Here is a 17,163-nt window from a genome sequence, read left to right on the forward strand (position 1 = left end):
AGTATGACGTGGATCAGGACCCAATCCAGCTAAGCTCAGCTCGATTTGTTTGGAAAAAGATCCGGATTTCTTTTACCAAGATCATCGGATCAAGATCCTTGAAATTTGATTAAATGGCTAAAAGCAGAGATCTTTCAAAAGTTATAATAACTTTAGTCATTAGATTAAATTTCAAGAATCAGAATCGCTTGATCCAGTGATCTTAATAGAAGAGATTTAGAGTTTGTTATATAGGTGAATTTTAATTTAGGTCAATTACCTCATTGAATTTTGAATCATAGCTAAATTCTCTCTTGCTGCTAAATTTATCTACATTTCATCCAAAACTCCATTAACTTAGGGGCACTTAAAAAAAAAAGATTAGAAAAATAAAAATTCAAATTAAAAAATAAAAATACCACCCAACCCATAACCCACTCAACCCACAACTCACACTCACTGTTAAAATATCGGTATCAGTGGATATATTGATATGTAAATTTGTGAAAATATTGACGGATATATCGAATATCGTTGTTATTGATATCGGTTGCTTTCAATGGAAATGATGAAACTTTAAAATGAAACTTTAGGATTTGTCAAACATGTGTAAGAAATATCGACGATATCTGTCGATTTTAACTTAAATTTAAGAGTTTTTTCCAATATGAGGTAAAGTTTAGACTTCACCCCATTTCCATATAACTTCACCCCATTTCCATATCTTACTTGATATTTTGGATTCACGAAAATATCGACCGTATAAAAAAAAATTTAAACACTGAACCCATCCATCCCACAACGATCACCCTTCTCTAATCCCAGCGAACCCACCTTCCCGAAGCTAAAGCATGATTATTTCCCTTTTAATCTCCTCCTCTTTTCTTCTCTTCTCTTACACTTTCCTCATTGTCTTTATGTAAAGAAGTCAACATAAAATATTAATGTGACGTAATTATAACCGTTCAAATAAAAAAAAAAATCAAAGAATTAAAGATTATGAGAGAATAGAATCTTACCCCACGTAACCCACTTACCACCACACCAAAAACTCGTCATTGCTCTATTTTTCTGTCTCTACTCCGTCGGTGTCGTCACTAATTTTTATTACGCAGTTATAGTTTCTGAAATGTTTGGGCATGGATAGTTTTTGCACTACCATATATTCATTCTCTTTAATATCAGACTTTATTTAAGGATGACAAAAATCATATTTAATTGAGAAATTGAAACTATCACAAGGCATGCATAGAATGGTAAATTACAGTGGTTGAGAATGGAACACCAGTCTTGTAAAATTATAGAAACTTTAAAGACAAATAAAAAAATAACTTTGTCTCAATAGAATAACAAGTATAAGATCAAGCTTTGCGTTAATAAATGGCACCAACAAATAATTTAAACGAGATAAAGAGGAGTTGTTGCACATGGCACGTCGTGGATTAGATTCATGACGCTCGTGAATTATACGATGATAGATGGGAGGTGGCTGAAATGTCTTTGTAAGCATTTTTGGTTCCTGAAAAGATAAAATATCTTGATGAAGCCACTAGTTATTCATTTAAAGGAAAAAAAGAGAGGAGGTGTAGCACATTATTATTAAGATATTATGTGTAAAGATCAAAGGGAAAAAATAATCACATTACTTTTTCCAACACAATAAAATAGAAAATAGAATACCAATTCAGCACATTAAAACCAAGAACAACCCCAACAAAACAGCCGCCATGTATTGAAACATGCCGATTGCACCCAAAGTAGCAGCGCCTCCAGAAAAGCTTCCACTTTCCGCGTCAGTGGTCAACACAGCAACGATCCAATCATCCTCAGAACCAATCCCAACTCCTGAATACTTGGAATCATTCAGATATTTTGAGGAATGGGAGTGAGTGTAGTTGTTGAGCACAAGATCCTCGTCCAAATCCGGCACGCAAACAGGCCAAATGATGGCGGCTGTTGTCGTGTTGATGTCGATATGGCACTTTTTAACGAGCTTCTCGAAGCTTGGGAACCTGGGTAAGTTGCCTGGCTCGATGATGTAGTGTGCGCTAGAACACGGTTGGTCTTCTAGCTCGTCGGCGAGTTCATCAGCTAGACAAGCTGCATTGTCGTTCTTCTTAAATTCCGGCAGGTTTGCGGATTTCCTGAAGCTGTTGAGGCCTTGGAAAAGATCGTCTTCTTCATCTGCCAAGAAAATAACATGTTAGAGAAATGATTACACTCGAACGAATTAAGACGAAAATATAGCGGAAGTTTTGAGACGCGAGAAAGATGATAGTGTACGTACCGTTCGAAAATACTGGATGAGAAAGGAAGAGTAAGCCAAGAACAAGAACAAAGAGAAAGTAGCTTAGTTTGGAGGAGGCCATTGTTTTAGTGCTAGGACGATGGCTGTGTGACAAGAAGAGGGTGCATAAAAATATACACCGGGGGAAGGAATAAAAAGATGGCTTGTGGGTTCAGATATTCTTTTAGGGTTTCCTCATTTACTTTTTTGTAAGGTTCCTTGGCTGCCAAGGTATTCTTATTCTCATTAAATTGGAAAAGTGGATAGAGATGTTTCTCCAGTTCTCTTTTCCTTTTGGTTCATTAAATTCTTTGCTAGAGAATTCTGGTTGACAAATCTTATACAGTACAATGAACGTTCTGGTTAACTTCTATTTCTTTTTTACACGACATGAGATGAAAGTGGTTTTTACCTGAGATGAAAAAGGTTTGAGGGATCCATTCGAACAGGGTGACCCGATTCTTTTTCAATGTTCCTAAATTAACTTTCTAATGTGAGGTAGTAATTGTATACTGGTAACGTGGAGCACGCATGCTAACACATACTATTCAATGGGGTGCCGAAATCCTTATAAACCCTTGCAAAGTTTCTTAACTTTTCAATATGAAAACCACAAAGTACAAAGCTACAAGGATACTCTACATTTGGTAAATTATTGTTTTAAATGAAAGGATGGTAATAAATTAAGTGAATCGAACTACACATAAAAGGCTGCTTGAGGCTGCTTGATCATCAAACTACAATAGTAGCCCTTACTCTCTTAACCCACAAGGCAGGTCAAAGGGCAGGTCAAAAGAACTAAGACCCTGGATCAGCCATCAACTACAAAGAAGGCTCAATTGCATAACATATGTAATGCAAATAACATTGCATGAAATGAAAACATAAAGTTCATTAGTTCAGGCATTACATACAATCGAAATCCCTAGTTAACAACTACAAAAGTCACATATTTTGGTACAACATAACAACAGAGAGAGGGGGCAGTAAAAACTTTCAACTACCGCTTCAGCTGACCAAAATAACACACAACCCTACCAAAATGGAGACCAAGAAATGACCAAAACCAACGGCTGAAACTAAAGAGCTTGCTGCATTAGCAAGGCTTCCAGTTGGGGTATTTGAGGCCAAAACCACCACCATCCAATCATCCTCGGATCCAAGTCCAACTCCAGTGAACTTCGTATCGTTCAGATACTTTGCGAATTGCGGTTGGTGAGTATAATTGGTAAGTACCAGAGTTGGGACCAACTTAGGCACACAAACAGGGAGAATAACTCCATCTGATGCGCTGTTCGCATCGATTTTGCATTTTCCCAAGTGCTTGGGAAGATTGGCGAGCGGAGTCTGCGAGGTTGCCAGAATGTTGGCTCCATTGGTGGGGCTGCTGCAAGGCTGGTCTTCCATGTCATCAGCAATTTCATCTGCTAGGCAACCTGCGTTACCGTTCTTGACGAGGGCCGGCAGGTTTAGTGAGGTTCTGTAACTGTTTATGCCTTGGAGAAGGGTATCCTCATCCTTATCTGCAGGCAAATAGGTATGGTAAGTTTGAAAATGGTTAATTAGCCACTGAAATTCTAAAATAATACCAAATGCTACAACCATGATCCTATCACTAACTTAATTGCTAAACATGCATGCATGCCATCAAGGATATATGTGAATCATATATTCACAATCTAACGCCTAGTCTTGGATTTTTATCAGAATTAGGTTATTAATTGTTAATCATTTATATTAATTTGTTGCTATTTTCTAATACACCTAGGTCTGAGTGATTAAGCTGGGATAATATCGGTGCATATATAATTTGGACTCGATACACTCACATAGTCCGTGACACAACAACATTAATACTTTTTTATAACAATCTTGACAGAATAAGTTCATCAGTTGTACTAGAAAATAGCAAGTAATCAAATGCAAGGAGAAAAAGTAAAACACACCTTAACCTTGGTTAATTGCGAGTAACCAAGAAACTGAAAAATTGCATTCATACCAAGAACAAAAATTGCATTCATATATATCTTAAATTAGACAAACTAGGGACCCTGTTTATAGTAATGCTATGCCTAACATGTCTGCATGCAAAAGAACACAGATGAGAGAGAGAGCATACCAGAACTCTGCACCAATGGAGAAAGCAAGACAAAGGCATGTGCAATCACAAAGAAGAAGAAGAAGAAGCTAAGTTTGGTCAGGGAGGCCATAGTTTCAATTAATGCTACGGCTGAATGCCTTTTCTGGAAGTTAAATAAGGTTTGTAGATTGGAACGCACCAGAGAGAGAGAGAGAGAGAGAGACAAGGGAAAGAGTTGAGAGATTGTTATATGAGTTGCTAAAGCCTCACATATTTGTTCTTTAAGGCAATTTTCCAGGTGTTCGAGTATTGATCGATTACACAATGCTAAACTTGGTGCCTAATTGACATGTATCGGTTGCTTGGCCTGTCGCCCTTGCACGTGTACTACATGCAAAGCATGGCTCGAGACCCTTTTTCAACGGCTCTCTTACGGATCAAATATGCCGACAATTTCAACTTCTATTCGGGATGCACATCATCTTTTGTTTTTATCTTACATCATCTTAGCTAATACTTTTTATAAGTACTTAGCTTCTTACTCTCGGAGGGGTTAATTATGGCAGCTAAACATGAGTGCATAGAGATAATCCCCACATACGATGAGCTTCTTACTCTCGGAGGGGTTAATTATGGCAGTTAAACATGAGTGCATAGAGATAATCCCCACATACGATGAGCTTCTTACTCTCGGAGGGGTTAATTATGGCAGTTAAACATGAGTGCATAGAGATAATCCCCACATACGATGAGCCAAATAGTGCTTCTCTACCTATCACTTTCAGAAAATCCTCTCGAATATCTTCAGGCATGGCCATGTCAACAAACCTATTAAGACAATGAAACATACAAAAATTATGCTATGTTTTGATGTATTTTAAACATTTGGATTTTTAACAACAATTAGATCATTATATCTTGAACAAAAACTTAACGACTACAATTTCATATAGTAGTACTCCGGAGCATACGAGAAAACATCTAAACATATCAAAGCATATATATTACTTTGGACGTACTAGAGATTTCTTTTCTAGTAAACTTTGGGATATTCGACCTCATAGAACCTTACTTGAAGTACGTAAACAACTCTTGATTTCGAGAGATTTTACGCTCGAAATAAAAGGGATTACGTTATGGTACAATCCGATAGACACTTGAAAAGAATGTCCCCTCCAAATAGTGGCGGATTCAAAAAATATAAGGAGTCACAAAAAATTTTTGGACGGTATGGCATGAAAATCAGCATTTCGTCCAACTTTGGTATGTTGAAGTTATTTATTAAGTTGCAGCCTGTCAATAGATGCCAACAACTTTCGAACAAGCATGTCGACTGATGTCAATAGATATTGAGTGGGCATAAAGCCAGATGCCAACATATATTAAGTGCGCCTATTAAAACATGCCTATAGCAAAGTTTTCAAAGTCATAAGGCTAGCAGCTACCCGTCCAATGCCTACAAAGGCTATTCGTCATGGGCAACTTCTCAAGGCATCTCATATTTTAAAAGAGCAGCATGAGCAACTTCTAAAGGCATCTCAGATTTAAAAGAGCAGCACCCAGGACTTTCATAGAGAATTTATCCGTTTTAGGGGACATGTCACCCACTTTGTTCTAAGGTGAATCCACCTCTACCTCCAAATGTCTAATAACATGCCGGGCACATTAAAAAATTTCTCCTTAATCTCAGGCAGGGCCATTTCAACACTACTGTCCGCTTCAACAGATGTTCACGCTGCATGCGACTGTCAGGACACGTACAGACACCTTCCCTGCCACGTGCTCCCCCACGTGTCAACTCAAATCTCCTATTTAACCCCCTTGTCAAATTCTTATACAACCATTGCATATATGCTTTCCCGTTTAGCTTCATCCTCAGCAAGAACCCTAACAAGCAGATCTTCACCAGCATTTTATTTGTGCCTTCCCAAACCCTACATCCAAAGTTACTGTCCAGCAACTTCTTTGAAGAGTCATTCTCTGAGAGTTTTGAGAAGAACAATGGCTTCTGGTGGAAAGCAGCAGTTCCCTCCTCAGAAACAAGGAGCTCAGCCTGGCAAAGAACATGCCATGGATCCCACCCCTCAGTTCACCAACCCTGATTACAAACCCTCCAACAAGCTCCAAGTATTACATCTTACAATAAAATTTCACTAAGTTTCCATGTGATCCAATAAAAGTTCATTAGTTTTCATTTGATCCATGATGACAGTGTGGTGGTATTGCAAGTGAAGTAGGAAAATTTTTAAGTGAGAAAGTTTTAAAGCATGCAAGTGCGTGATTGATTTACACTTAGCAGGAAAAATTTTAAGTGAGAAAGTTATAAAGCATGCAAGTGCGTGATTGATTTACACTTGGCAGTTGGCTACCGTCACAGTGATATCTTGTGTAGGATATAAGTTTTTCTTGTGTAAGTGATATATATATATATATATATATGTGTGTGTGTGTGTGTGTGTGTATGTATATATATGTGTATGTATGTATGTATACTTATGTTTCAAGTGTTGCAGGGGAAAGTAGCGCTAGTGACGGGTGGGGACTCTGGGATAGGGAGATCTGTGTGCCATCTCTTTGCTCAAGAGGGTGCAACCGTGGCCTTCACATATGTAAAGGAACAAGAGGACAAGGACGCACAAGACACAATCCAAATGATCAAACAGGCCAAGACTTCTGACGCCAAGGAACCCATGGCCCTTGCAGCTGATCTCGGATACGATGAAAATTGCAAGAATGTTGTTGAGAAAGTCGCAGATGCATACGGCCGCATTGATATTTTGGTTAACAATGCGGCTGAGCAGTACAAAGCAAGCTCCGTGGAAGAGATTGATGAGCCCCGTTTGGAGAGGGTCTTTAGAACCAACATATTTTCTTACTTCTTCACGACCAGGTAATTTAAAGAAAATAACCAAAATTGTTACCAAACGATCTCTAATCCATCTTCGTGCGATCATAAGCATATTATAACACGTGTACTCAGAAGTTTCTTCTCTAAAAACCTTCTAGTTTTGATGATGATGTGAAATTGTGAACTTAAGGCATGCGTTGAAGCACATGAAAGAAGGAAGCTCCATAATATGCACGACATCAGTCAATGCATACAAAGGAAACGCCAAGCTGCTTGATTATACTTCCACCAAGGGGGCAATTGTGGCATTCATAAGAGGACTTGCATTGCAGTTGGTAAACCGAGGTATCCGAGTCAACGGTGTAGCTCCGGGACCAATATGGACCCCATTGATTCCAGCATCTTTCGATGAGGAGGAAGTTTCGCAATTCGGCAACCAAGTGCCAATGCAGCGAGCCGGGCAGCCATGTGAGGTCGGACCAAGTTACGTCTTCCTCGCTTCCAATGCCTTCTCTTCTTACTACACCGGCCAAGTCCTCCATCCTAATGGTAACGATTTCTTACTAATCTAATGTAGTTTGGGTGGCGTTTATGCTACGTTTTTATATACGAGAACTGTGTTTTTTTAACGATCTGTGGAATTTTGCAGGTGGAACTGTTGTAAATGCTTGATGGGGTTTTGTGGAGGAGTCTTTTGGCTGGTGTTTTTGTGTGTGCGCGCGCGTGTTTTGAGTCATGAAATGGTTTGCGTGTGTCTGCTGTTGTGTGAAGTACATGAACAAATGAGCATGTCCTTTTGCTAATAAAGCATGGAACAAATTCTGTACCTTTTATGATGAGCTGGGTTGAGTTGGAGCGAATCTTAACAATCCCACATCACCTATATACAACCCGTTACAAGGTAGAATCGCAGCACAATGGGTCGGATTCTCCAATTCCGCGTTTAATTGTTTCAAACTCTCGGAAGCATGACTCCAATATACAACCAGTTACATGGCAGAATTCAGCCCAACGAGTCACGAGGATATACAATCGTTTACAAGACAGATTATTATCCTAAATTATCCTGTTAACATGCTGTGTGTTTGCAATGTTCAAACAGTTCTAAGCTGTGATTTAAGAGGATTAAGATAAAAATAATTCCATAGCAACAATCTTGTTTACGCCACAAGAAATCTGCGAGTGACAACAAGTTACAAGAACTAGCACAGATTGCCATTTTTTCAATTATTTTCGCCAAAAATTTGGAAGACGAAAATTTCTCGGATAAAAATTCAGAATACAAGAAAATAATTTACAGACAGCAGATAGAGCTCGAGTCCTACCAGTCAGCAACGGAGGTTTAAGATCTTATTCTCGGCACTTCGGAGGGAAGGTTACAACGAACCGCCGAAGCGAATTTCGACTCCGTTTCCACCAATGGCGGACGTCAAACAATGGAATCCACAAGACTCCAGTTCAGAAGTTACTTTATCAACAACAGTTCCTGATAGCACTGATTCATGTGGTCAAGGAAACATCGTGCAAGGTATTGGGAAATAAGCACCAACAGAACTAGGTGAACGCTAAACAGAGAATAAAGTGACACTACGAACTCGTTTGAGACTGCTTATGTGGGAAGCACTTATGTTCGAAAATACTTTTGATAGAAATGCTTTTATTATAAACATGTAGAAAACTTTATTGAAAATCCAAGTATTTCCTGGAAATGCACTTGGAAGAGGTTCTTGAAGAAGCACATAGCAAGTGCTTCTCCATAAAGCACTCTTACAACTCAGAAGCACTCTTAAGTTTTAATTAGAAGTGCTTTTAGTTGTCAGAAAGCAATTTTATCCCTTCTATGTGTAAGTTTATCTTACATTGCCGGTCCCAAGCCTGATAAAGAAGGAGGGGGAGGGCGTCAGGTAGTCGACATCCGGCCCTCCTTGGTTACGTTGAATCCTTATAAGCAATTCTAAACAGACCCTAAACCGTGTTTGTGTGCAGCTAACTATCAGTTCATTGTTCTCCACTATTAGAGAAGGAAAATGAGAAGACATGAGATAATGTACTAAAGAACCAAAAATAAAGGGAATCATGAAAAGGATACAGGTTGGCAGTAGTGTGAGAACACAACCTCCGCCCCCAGCTCCGGTCAACTTGGAAGCTAACTTGTATTTCAGCGTTGTTTGAAGAACGGTTTCAATTGAAGCATGGCTGACCCCCATACATTGGAGCAAACCTTGATTCATTTCCATTAACTCTTCTATTTTCGCTTCCTTCTCAGTAATGGAGAGATCATCGGGGGCGGGCGATTGGATGATGCTAGCCACTTCCGTGCTGATAGAATCGACTGCATTAAACACAGAAGCCATGGCCTCCGGATGCCTTAAAGTTCTCTCCGAAACACCAGCGACTAAGGCCTTCGTGTTCCTCCCAACTTTTGTGTTGGTAATAAGCATTTTGAGTGTCATGTTCGATTTGATGCGAGTCAGACTACCTGATCTGAATTTGATCATATTGCCTGTTGCACGAGAGATTTGTATAAAGATATCGTCAAAAGCAGTAAATCCATTGCATCAAACAAGATAAAGAAACTACAATACTCCATAGCTCTAACGTTTGAACTCCAACAAATATGCCAAAAGATGATGTGGAGAGCTATGTCTAAAACCAGATACCATTACGCATATTTGAATACCTCGTAATTACTGCGATATCAGATCCGAATGCCCAATTTTTGGTGATTCAAAAACAGTAGTTTCTAGATTAATCACGATGAGCCAGTATGAACAGTTCCTCACTGAATCACAACATGATGATGGAACCAACAGTAGGCTTGGATTGCAAAAGAATAAAAGAGGTGGCAGAAGAAAATAATGGATTAAGCAAATCAACCCCAAGAGAGTTCCTATCTTAGCGAAGAAAAGTCCTAAGCGCAACTTCAAGATACAATGTGGATCTGGTACGACTATTTTTGGGGTACTAGTAAGCACCAATGAAGTAGATGCATAGAGATGAATGAATCTCTTCATGAAAGAAAAAATGTAGCTTCCGAGTAAATTGAAAATTTTCCCTTTCACCAGTAGCTGTTTGACATCATAACACTTTTCGTACTAATCCAGACAAACTATTTATCTAACTGATTCCAAGAACTTTATAACTAGAAGATTCAAGGCAAGAAATCAAAAGAAGAAGAAATGAGATATTGATGAAGGAAGATAATGAGTTGGGCACAGGACACAAAATAACATACCGTATGTGCTAACTGTATTGTCAATTCCAGACGGCTTTCCATGGATGATCTTCTCACCTTCAAAAGCCCATTTGTTCAGCAATTCAAGTTCACTTTCCCCAAAAGTAGTCCACTCTTTGTGGCCCAAATCCAGACTTACACAATCTGAGAAAGAAAGAAGAGCACCCGAGAGTGCAACGCATAATGCAGCAGATGATCCCAGGCCTGAGCCCAACGGAAGTTCTGAAGTGATAACAACAGTAGCAGGCTTAAATCTGAGCCATAAAGAGAAGAGATCAGAGAATGAGAAAATAAGAATAAATCGACAAAAACTGCAAGTAGTCGATTATTCAAACAAACAACAGTCGAGTACCCTTGGATAGATGCATATAGCCAAAGAAAAGCCACCACTCCAGCACCAAGTCCAATTTTTGCCTCTGGAATGTTCAGTTCATCAACCAAAGCAGCAAGTGATTTAATCGACTCCGTTGAACATGAGGTTGGAACTGATGAGTTGGGAATATCTAATTCTGATAGGACTTCTTTTATCCTACCAATAGGCCATGAAAACTCTAATCCAATATCCTTGAGCTGGAGCCTTAGTGCATCATCATTATCTATGAATAATAGCAAAAGACGGTCAGTGAGAGATTCATATAGAATTAACCTGGACTTGAACATATGAACTTTATACTATGTTCATATCAGAAACGTTTACATGTTCTCATTCTCGAAATTAAGACCCTGAAAATAGTCAGATTTCTAATATAACCCATATAAATTCAACTAGGCCAATAGTCAGGGTCGTCCGAAAACAGATTCCAGAATCTAAAAAGTGTTTCTTTAAAATCCTGATATCAAGTAATCCAGTTGCTGAATAGATTTCTGAACATAACTTAAAACCTATAGGTGTAACCATTCAGATTCATCCACAAAACAGATTTTCACATATCTCGAAAGGGTTTCTTTCAACCACAGTTTCAAGCAACAAAACAACCAAATTTAAGCTTAGCTCAGAAAATAGACACAAACTTTTTGCGTTGGTAACACGGTCACAATGTTAAATCAAACCCCATGAACCTAAACAGAAAGAAGTTTCAGAAACACTATAATCATCTCACCCAATAGAACTTCCCAGAATCTGAAGAGGGTTTCTATAAACCCTGATTTCAGGCAACCCAAAAGCTGAATACTTATCTTACAAAAAGACGCAAACTTTTGCTTTTGGATTGGAAATGCTATCACTTTGAAAGCTTAAGCAAAACCATGAATCCAACCATAAAAAAGATGCGAACTTTTGCATTGGCAAACCATTCACAACCCAAAAATGATCTCCTAAGCAAAACCCACGAATCCAACTCAAATACAACATCTTCCAAATAACATCCCAAATCAAACGCACCAAATGCCACATCAAAGAATAAATCACATAAATTGACAGATGAAAAGAAACCCAGTAAAGATTAGAGATTAGAGAGAGAGGGAGAGTACCAGAGGGAGTGGGAAAGCGAAGAGAGACGTAGGTGTAGAGGTCAATGGACGACGCCACCGCCGTTGATCCATGAACGACAGCATGTTCACCCGAGAGTATGATTTTTCCAGGAGCTCTTGCTTTCACTTCCATTTTCTTTCCTTTTTTTCGTAATTGCTGGAATTAGCTGAATGATTCCAATCGGGGCGACCAAATATTTTGGTGCCAATATTGAGAACCCCAGAGAGTCTCTGAGTGTGGTGGTTGGAAGTTCGGAACTTGGAACTCGGTGACTTAATCTGTTAAATGTGGGAATAATTTATACAGCCATTTAATGTGGGAAAGTCGTAATTGGGCTGCTGCCAACCACAGTTGGCCTTCTGATTCGTTTATTTGGCTTCTTGTTTTTCATGTTTCTTTGACTCCATGCCGGTGGCGGCGCGTGGATCATCTGCGGGGATCATGGTGCGGGGATCATTTCCGCTCGAGGCCAATTACTCGGTGGTTGGTGCCCAGTAGTGAAAAGGGTTGTTGAAAAGATTGAATCGGGAGTCTGTTTGGAAGTTTTTCTTTAAATAATTAACAAGGTTTTTAGATTTATCAAAAACACTTTTGATAGTGTCGGCAAAAAAAAAATTAAAAAGTGGTTTTGAGGTTGAAAAATATAGTTGCAATGCTTTCTAAGACAATCTATAACCTTTAGCCTAAAACTTAATATTTTTAGTCCAGAAAATCTAGATTTCAATCCAGAAACAGTTTTTGTGCTTTAATTCTTTTAGCGTAAAATTATGTAGACTATCCTAAATTAATTTTATGAACATTTTAACCTAAAAATATTTAAATTCTGATAAATATTGAAAAATCACTAAATTGATATATTAAACTCATGAAACACTATGGAAGAATATGAAAATCAAGATAGAGATGTATAAACACAAAATATATGAAACAAACAATACACACAGAACACATATGAAGCACATACAAAACACATGATAAAGATGTATAACACACCAAACATGTAAAACACATGACACACACGAAACACATACCAAATACATACAAAACACATGAAACGCATGAAACACAAACCTACACACATGAAACGCAAACCTTCATTCATCCTCTATATAAGCATGGGGTGAATATCTAATCATCACACAACATATTCACCAATCTTCCAACTTTCAAAGTGTTTTTCTCCTCCTCAAAATCATCAATATCTCATCAATGAGTGTTAGAAAAAGGCGTAGCTTGGCAATGCATATGGCACAATACCAAGCAAGCCTTGCAACTACGAATGCAAAAATGAACAGCGAAGAAGTTGAATTTGCAAACTCGCTTATGCAATATGAGCACCATGCCAAATCTAACTATCATGGTTCTGTCACGGGATGTTCATTTGTGCAGCGTGATACAGAAGAATGTCATGACCGGATGATGAAGGATTATTTCATCGAATGTCCAAGATATCTTCCTCATAATTTTCGGAGGAGGTATCGGATGAGGAGAGAGTTTTTTGAAAGCATCTTGAACGCAGTTGTCCATGAGGACCACTACTTTGCAAGGAAGATAAATCCCGTAGGCCGACGAAGTCTATCACCTCGTCAGAAGCTCACATCTACATTTTGGATGCTAGCTAATAAGTGCTCTACAGACTCAATTGACGAATATTGTCGACCTGCGGAGAGTACTGCTATTGGTCTGCATCGGTTCCCCACCTCAGACAATCCTTGAGGACGTTCTAAGCATAATGCAACTTAAAAGCTTAATTTTTTGGTGTAGTTCTTGTCTTGTAAATTGTCATTGCTTTGTCACCCTATGCAAGAAATACATAAAAACAATTAGTTGAAAAATAATATTGTGTACATGACAAATAAAATATCAACAAAGAAACTCACAACTTCTACGGCGCTTCTTCCACTAGTCATGTCAACCACAATTCTCCCCAAGCTTCCTTTCTATAAAGTGCACGCTTTGTTGATAACCTTCCACTGATTGTAAACACCACCACCTTCCCTTCGCCCGGCTTTGGAGCTTTTATTGAACTTATCAACAATTTTACCCCACAAAACCTTTTTATTTTGATTCGTGCCAACAACATCATCTTTGCTAATAGAAACTTATGCAAAGCATAAAGCAACATCTTCCTCAAATGTCCAATTACGACCTCTAATATGCTCTTTTGCCATCCTGAAAAATTTGGAAATGGAAAGAAATGGTAGAAAGAAAAATTGGAAGAATTGTAGGAGAAAAGTGAGTGTGTGGATGTTTGAACAAATACATAGGTATTTATAAAGTTTTTGGGTGAATTTTGTGTTAAATAATGTTTTTTTAATTATTTTAGCCATTGGATTTAAATTTGGGCCGTTAGATCTTTTTTTTTCCGTTAGATTTGATTATATTTGATCTCAGTCGTTGGATTCAATAAATAGATAAATATATAATAAAAAATTGAATGTAAGCCGTTGGATCAACCAATGACCAATTGATCTCAGCTGTTGCTTAAAAACTTGCCGTTGGAATATGACACAAGAGGCTGACATGCCCACGTGGGTGGGGCCATGCCGGCTTGTCCCTTTGCCGCGTCGCTCGGGTGCGGGCGTCGCAACCCTTTGTCTGGTGTTCAAGCGCTGAGTTTCACTCTTGTTGGTGGGGCCCACACCATTTTCTAGGCTAAAACCTGGGTGGAATCTGATTGTTTTTTTTTTTAGGTTCTAACTTCAAATTAGAACTAGGGTTGGAATGGATTGGGGGGGGGGGGGGAATATAAGGGAAATGATAGGTTTTAGGTTATGGGTTGGAGTTGGTTTAAGACTATCTCCAATCCTTAGGTTAAAACCTATATTTTTTAATTCAGAAGTAGTTTTTCTGCTCTAACCATTTTTAGCCCGATATTATTAAAAAAATGAGGAACCTTGGATTGAAATAAATCATTTTCTCATCTCTTTCTCCAACATACCTTGAATATTATCCATTCCAATTTAATCTTGAAGGCTAAATAAGGAGTCTCGGATCTTGAGTTCGGAATAAGTCTTTTTAGTATTGAAAAGGGTTGTTAAAAGATTGAATTGGGATTATGTTTGGAAGTTTTTTTTTAAATAATTAACAACGCTTTCAGATTATAAAAAACGCTTTAGGTTGAAAAATGAAGTTGCAATGCTTTCTAAGCTCCAACGCTTAGGTTAAAACCTAAAATTTTTAACCCAGAAACAATTTTTCTGCTACAATCCTTCTATGTTAAATTTTTAGCCCGAAATTTTAAAGAATGAGGAGTCTCAGATTGAAATGAATAATTTTCTCATCTCTTTCTCCAACATACCTTGAAAATTATCCATTCCAATGTAATCCTGATGGCCAAATAAGGAGTCTCGGACCCTGAGTTTGGAATAAATCTTCTTAGTTTACCATCTATCAAGATTAGTATATCACAACAACGTAAATAATGAGACTAGAGCAGGGTTAACTTATATATTTCAATCCATATCCATTTTTGTGCACCAAACATAAATATTAAACCAGCCGTAGATGGATTTTGATTGATCGACGAGTACAGGAGCCAGCTTCTGAGACTGCACCGCGTGCTTTGCACGAGTATAAGTAGGGCGCTTGGGTTTTGGTTGGAAACTACGCCACTCACACGACAACACAGTTGTCAGTAGAGACCGCCAATGGGGAAGCAGCGCCCACTCTTCTTTACCTTACCCTACCTTCATCGTTGACTATGGCTTTCAGACAAAAGTGAGATTGTTCGTGAAGGACGAGGATCCTTTTTGTGGGGATCCGGAAATCAATAAATCGTATCTATTTATTATATATCGTGTGATTATTTTTTATTAAGTATTATTTATATTTAATTTTAATTAAAAAATTCAAAATATTTCTAACTGTACGATATACGATGAACGGACACGATTAATTGATCATTCGGATCCCCACAAGGAGGATCTGGGGAGGATCTTATTCCGTTTGTGAACTCTATGCCAATTTTTAGTACAATATTTTATAATATTGGCACGGAAATTGTGCCAAAGAAATGAGGTGACGGATAGTCTCACTTTTGAAGGATGAGGATCCTTTCCGGATCCTCTTTGTGGGGATCTAGATGCTCAATCTATCATGTTTGTTTAGTATACATCGTGTGGTCAGTTTTTATTGGGTATTGTTCATAAAATTTTAGATAAAAAAATGTAAAATGATTTATGACCGTACGATATACGATGAACGAACACAATTGATTGATCATCCGAATCCCCCCCAAAGATAATCCAGCTAGAATCATAATCCACTTTTAACAGAATCTCCTTAATATTTCTCATCCGACAAATCAAATTACTAACCTACAACGGGAATGCGGATTTATAAATCAATCACTCATTGTTATAGATGTCAAATTTTATATAAAATAGTGCATGATTGAAATAAAATATCTGCATAGTTAATCTTTAGGGAGTTTTAACGAAAACCCCACAGTACTGTTCACTTTAATGAAAAACCACATTTTTACACTAAAAAGTCAAACCTGGTACTATTCACTTTACCCTTTATTTTGTTCTTATCATTAAAACTCAAATTTTCAAATCATTTTCATTAGTTTTCCTTAATTTATTGCATGAAAATCCTTCTCCACTCAACATCACATGTACATTCTTCGATACTTTCGAAGTAAAACACCCACAAGGTCCACACCACACAACTCGCATTTCTACTCAGACCACTTCCTTTTCACTTATAATTTTGGTTTATTTTTTTATTTGTATTGTAATTTAGATTGTGGATTAGTTAACACGACCCAATACTACATAACCAAATTACTAATTATACTATCCAAGTATATGGAGTGGGATGAGGATCCTCTTTGTTAGGATTTTAGAGATTCTCATATTTTAGCCGTTCATCATACATCGTACGACCAGTTTTTGTTAGGTACTATTTGTGTTTAATTTTAAATAAAAAATCAAATAAATTCTGATCGCACGATGTACGATAAATAACTAAGATGTGAGAATCTCTAGAATCTCCACAATTTGGATCCGGATAGAATCCAAATCCTATAGAGTGAATATTTTATCCTCACAAGATAGATAGCATACGAAAAAGCGGTGGGTGATTTCTACACTCTCCTTTGAATGTAGAAAGTCTCTGTACTTTCTAGCCGTTGTATTGATAATTTAAGGACAAAATTAGGAAAGAAAATGCATAAGTGAAAAGGAGAGTACAGAAACCACTTTCATGTTAAAATGAGACGATGAGAGCAACATATAAGCTTGATAGCTTGCTCATG

The 17,163-nt window shown here is 37.9% G+C and overlaps 4 protein-coding genes across 5 annotated transcripts; 1 reads left to right on the forward strand and 3 right to left on the reverse strand.

Moving 5' to 3' along the window:
- Positions 1 to 1,175: 1,175 nt before the first annotated feature.
- Positions 1,176 to 2,395, reverse strand: LOC103450952 (uncharacterized GPI-anchored protein At3g06035-like). Of its 2 annotated transcripts, XM_070809743.1 has the most exons (3): positions 2,267 to 2,395; positions 1,660 to 2,163; positions 1,176 to 1,498 (listed from the first exon to the last, which is right to left on the reverse strand). In XM_070809743.1, exons 1-2 carry the CDS (start codon positions 2,346 to 2,348, stop codon positions 1,664 to 1,666), a joined length of 582 nt encoding a protein of 193 aa, XP_070665844.1. In that variant the 5' UTR covers positions 2,349 to 2,395; the 3' UTR covers positions 1,176 to 1,498; positions 1,660 to 1,663. The 2 variants fall into 2 exon arrangements, with proteins under 2 accessions (XP_070665844.1, XP_008388581.1); XM_008390359.4 differs by lacking the exon at positions 1,176 to 1,498 and having other exon boundaries at positions 1,559 to 2,163.
- A 740-nt stretch (positions 2,396 to 3,135) lies between these two features.
- LOC103450950 (uncharacterized GPI-anchored protein At5g19250-like) lies at positions 3,136 to 4,592 on the reverse strand. Its single transcript, XM_008390358.4, has 2 exons — positions 4,386 to 4,592; positions 3,136 to 3,789 (listed from the first exon to the last, which is right to left on the reverse strand). Exons 1-2 carry the CDS (start codon positions 4,474 to 4,476, stop codon positions 3,275 to 3,277), a joined length of 606 nt encoding a protein of 201 aa, XP_008388580.2. The 5' UTR covers positions 4,477 to 4,592; the 3' UTR covers positions 3,136 to 3,274.
- Positions 4,593 to 6,189: 1,597 nt separating this feature from the next.
- On the forward strand, positions 6,190 to 8,689 carry LOC103451329 (NADPH-dependent aldehyde reductase 1, chloroplastic). Its single transcript, XM_029090021.2, has 4 exons — positions 6,190 to 6,473; positions 6,860 to 7,236; positions 7,385 to 7,743; positions 7,844 to 8,689. The coding sequence occupies exons 1-4, from the start codon at positions 6,198 to 6,200 to the stop codon at positions 7,864 to 7,866; spliced, it is 1,035 nt and encodes a 344-aa protein (XP_028945854.1). The 5' UTR covers positions 6,190 to 6,197; the 3' UTR covers positions 7,867 to 8,689.
- On the reverse strand, positions 8,320 to 12,556 carry LOC103450949 (mevalonate kinase-like). The gene is made up of 5 exons (XM_008390357.4): positions 11,900 to 12,556; positions 10,782 to 11,025; positions 10,430 to 10,683; positions 9,284 to 9,697; positions 8,320 to 8,689 (listed from the first exon to the last, which is right to left on the reverse strand). The coding sequence occupies exons 1-5, from the start codon at positions 12,030 to 12,032 to the stop codon at positions 8,571 to 8,573; spliced, it is 1,164 nt and encodes a 387-aa protein (XP_008388579.2). The 5' UTR covers positions 12,033 to 12,556; the 3' UTR covers positions 8,320 to 8,570.
- Positions 12,557 to 17,163: the final 4,607 nt, after the last annotated feature.

The sequence above is a fragment of the Malus domestica genome, chromosome 12 (genome assembly GCF_042453785.1).
Source record: "Malus domestica chromosome 12, GDT2T_hap1".
Taxonomy (NCBI): Eukaryota; Viridiplantae; Streptophyta; class Magnoliopsida; order Rosales; family Rosaceae; genus Malus; species Malus domestica.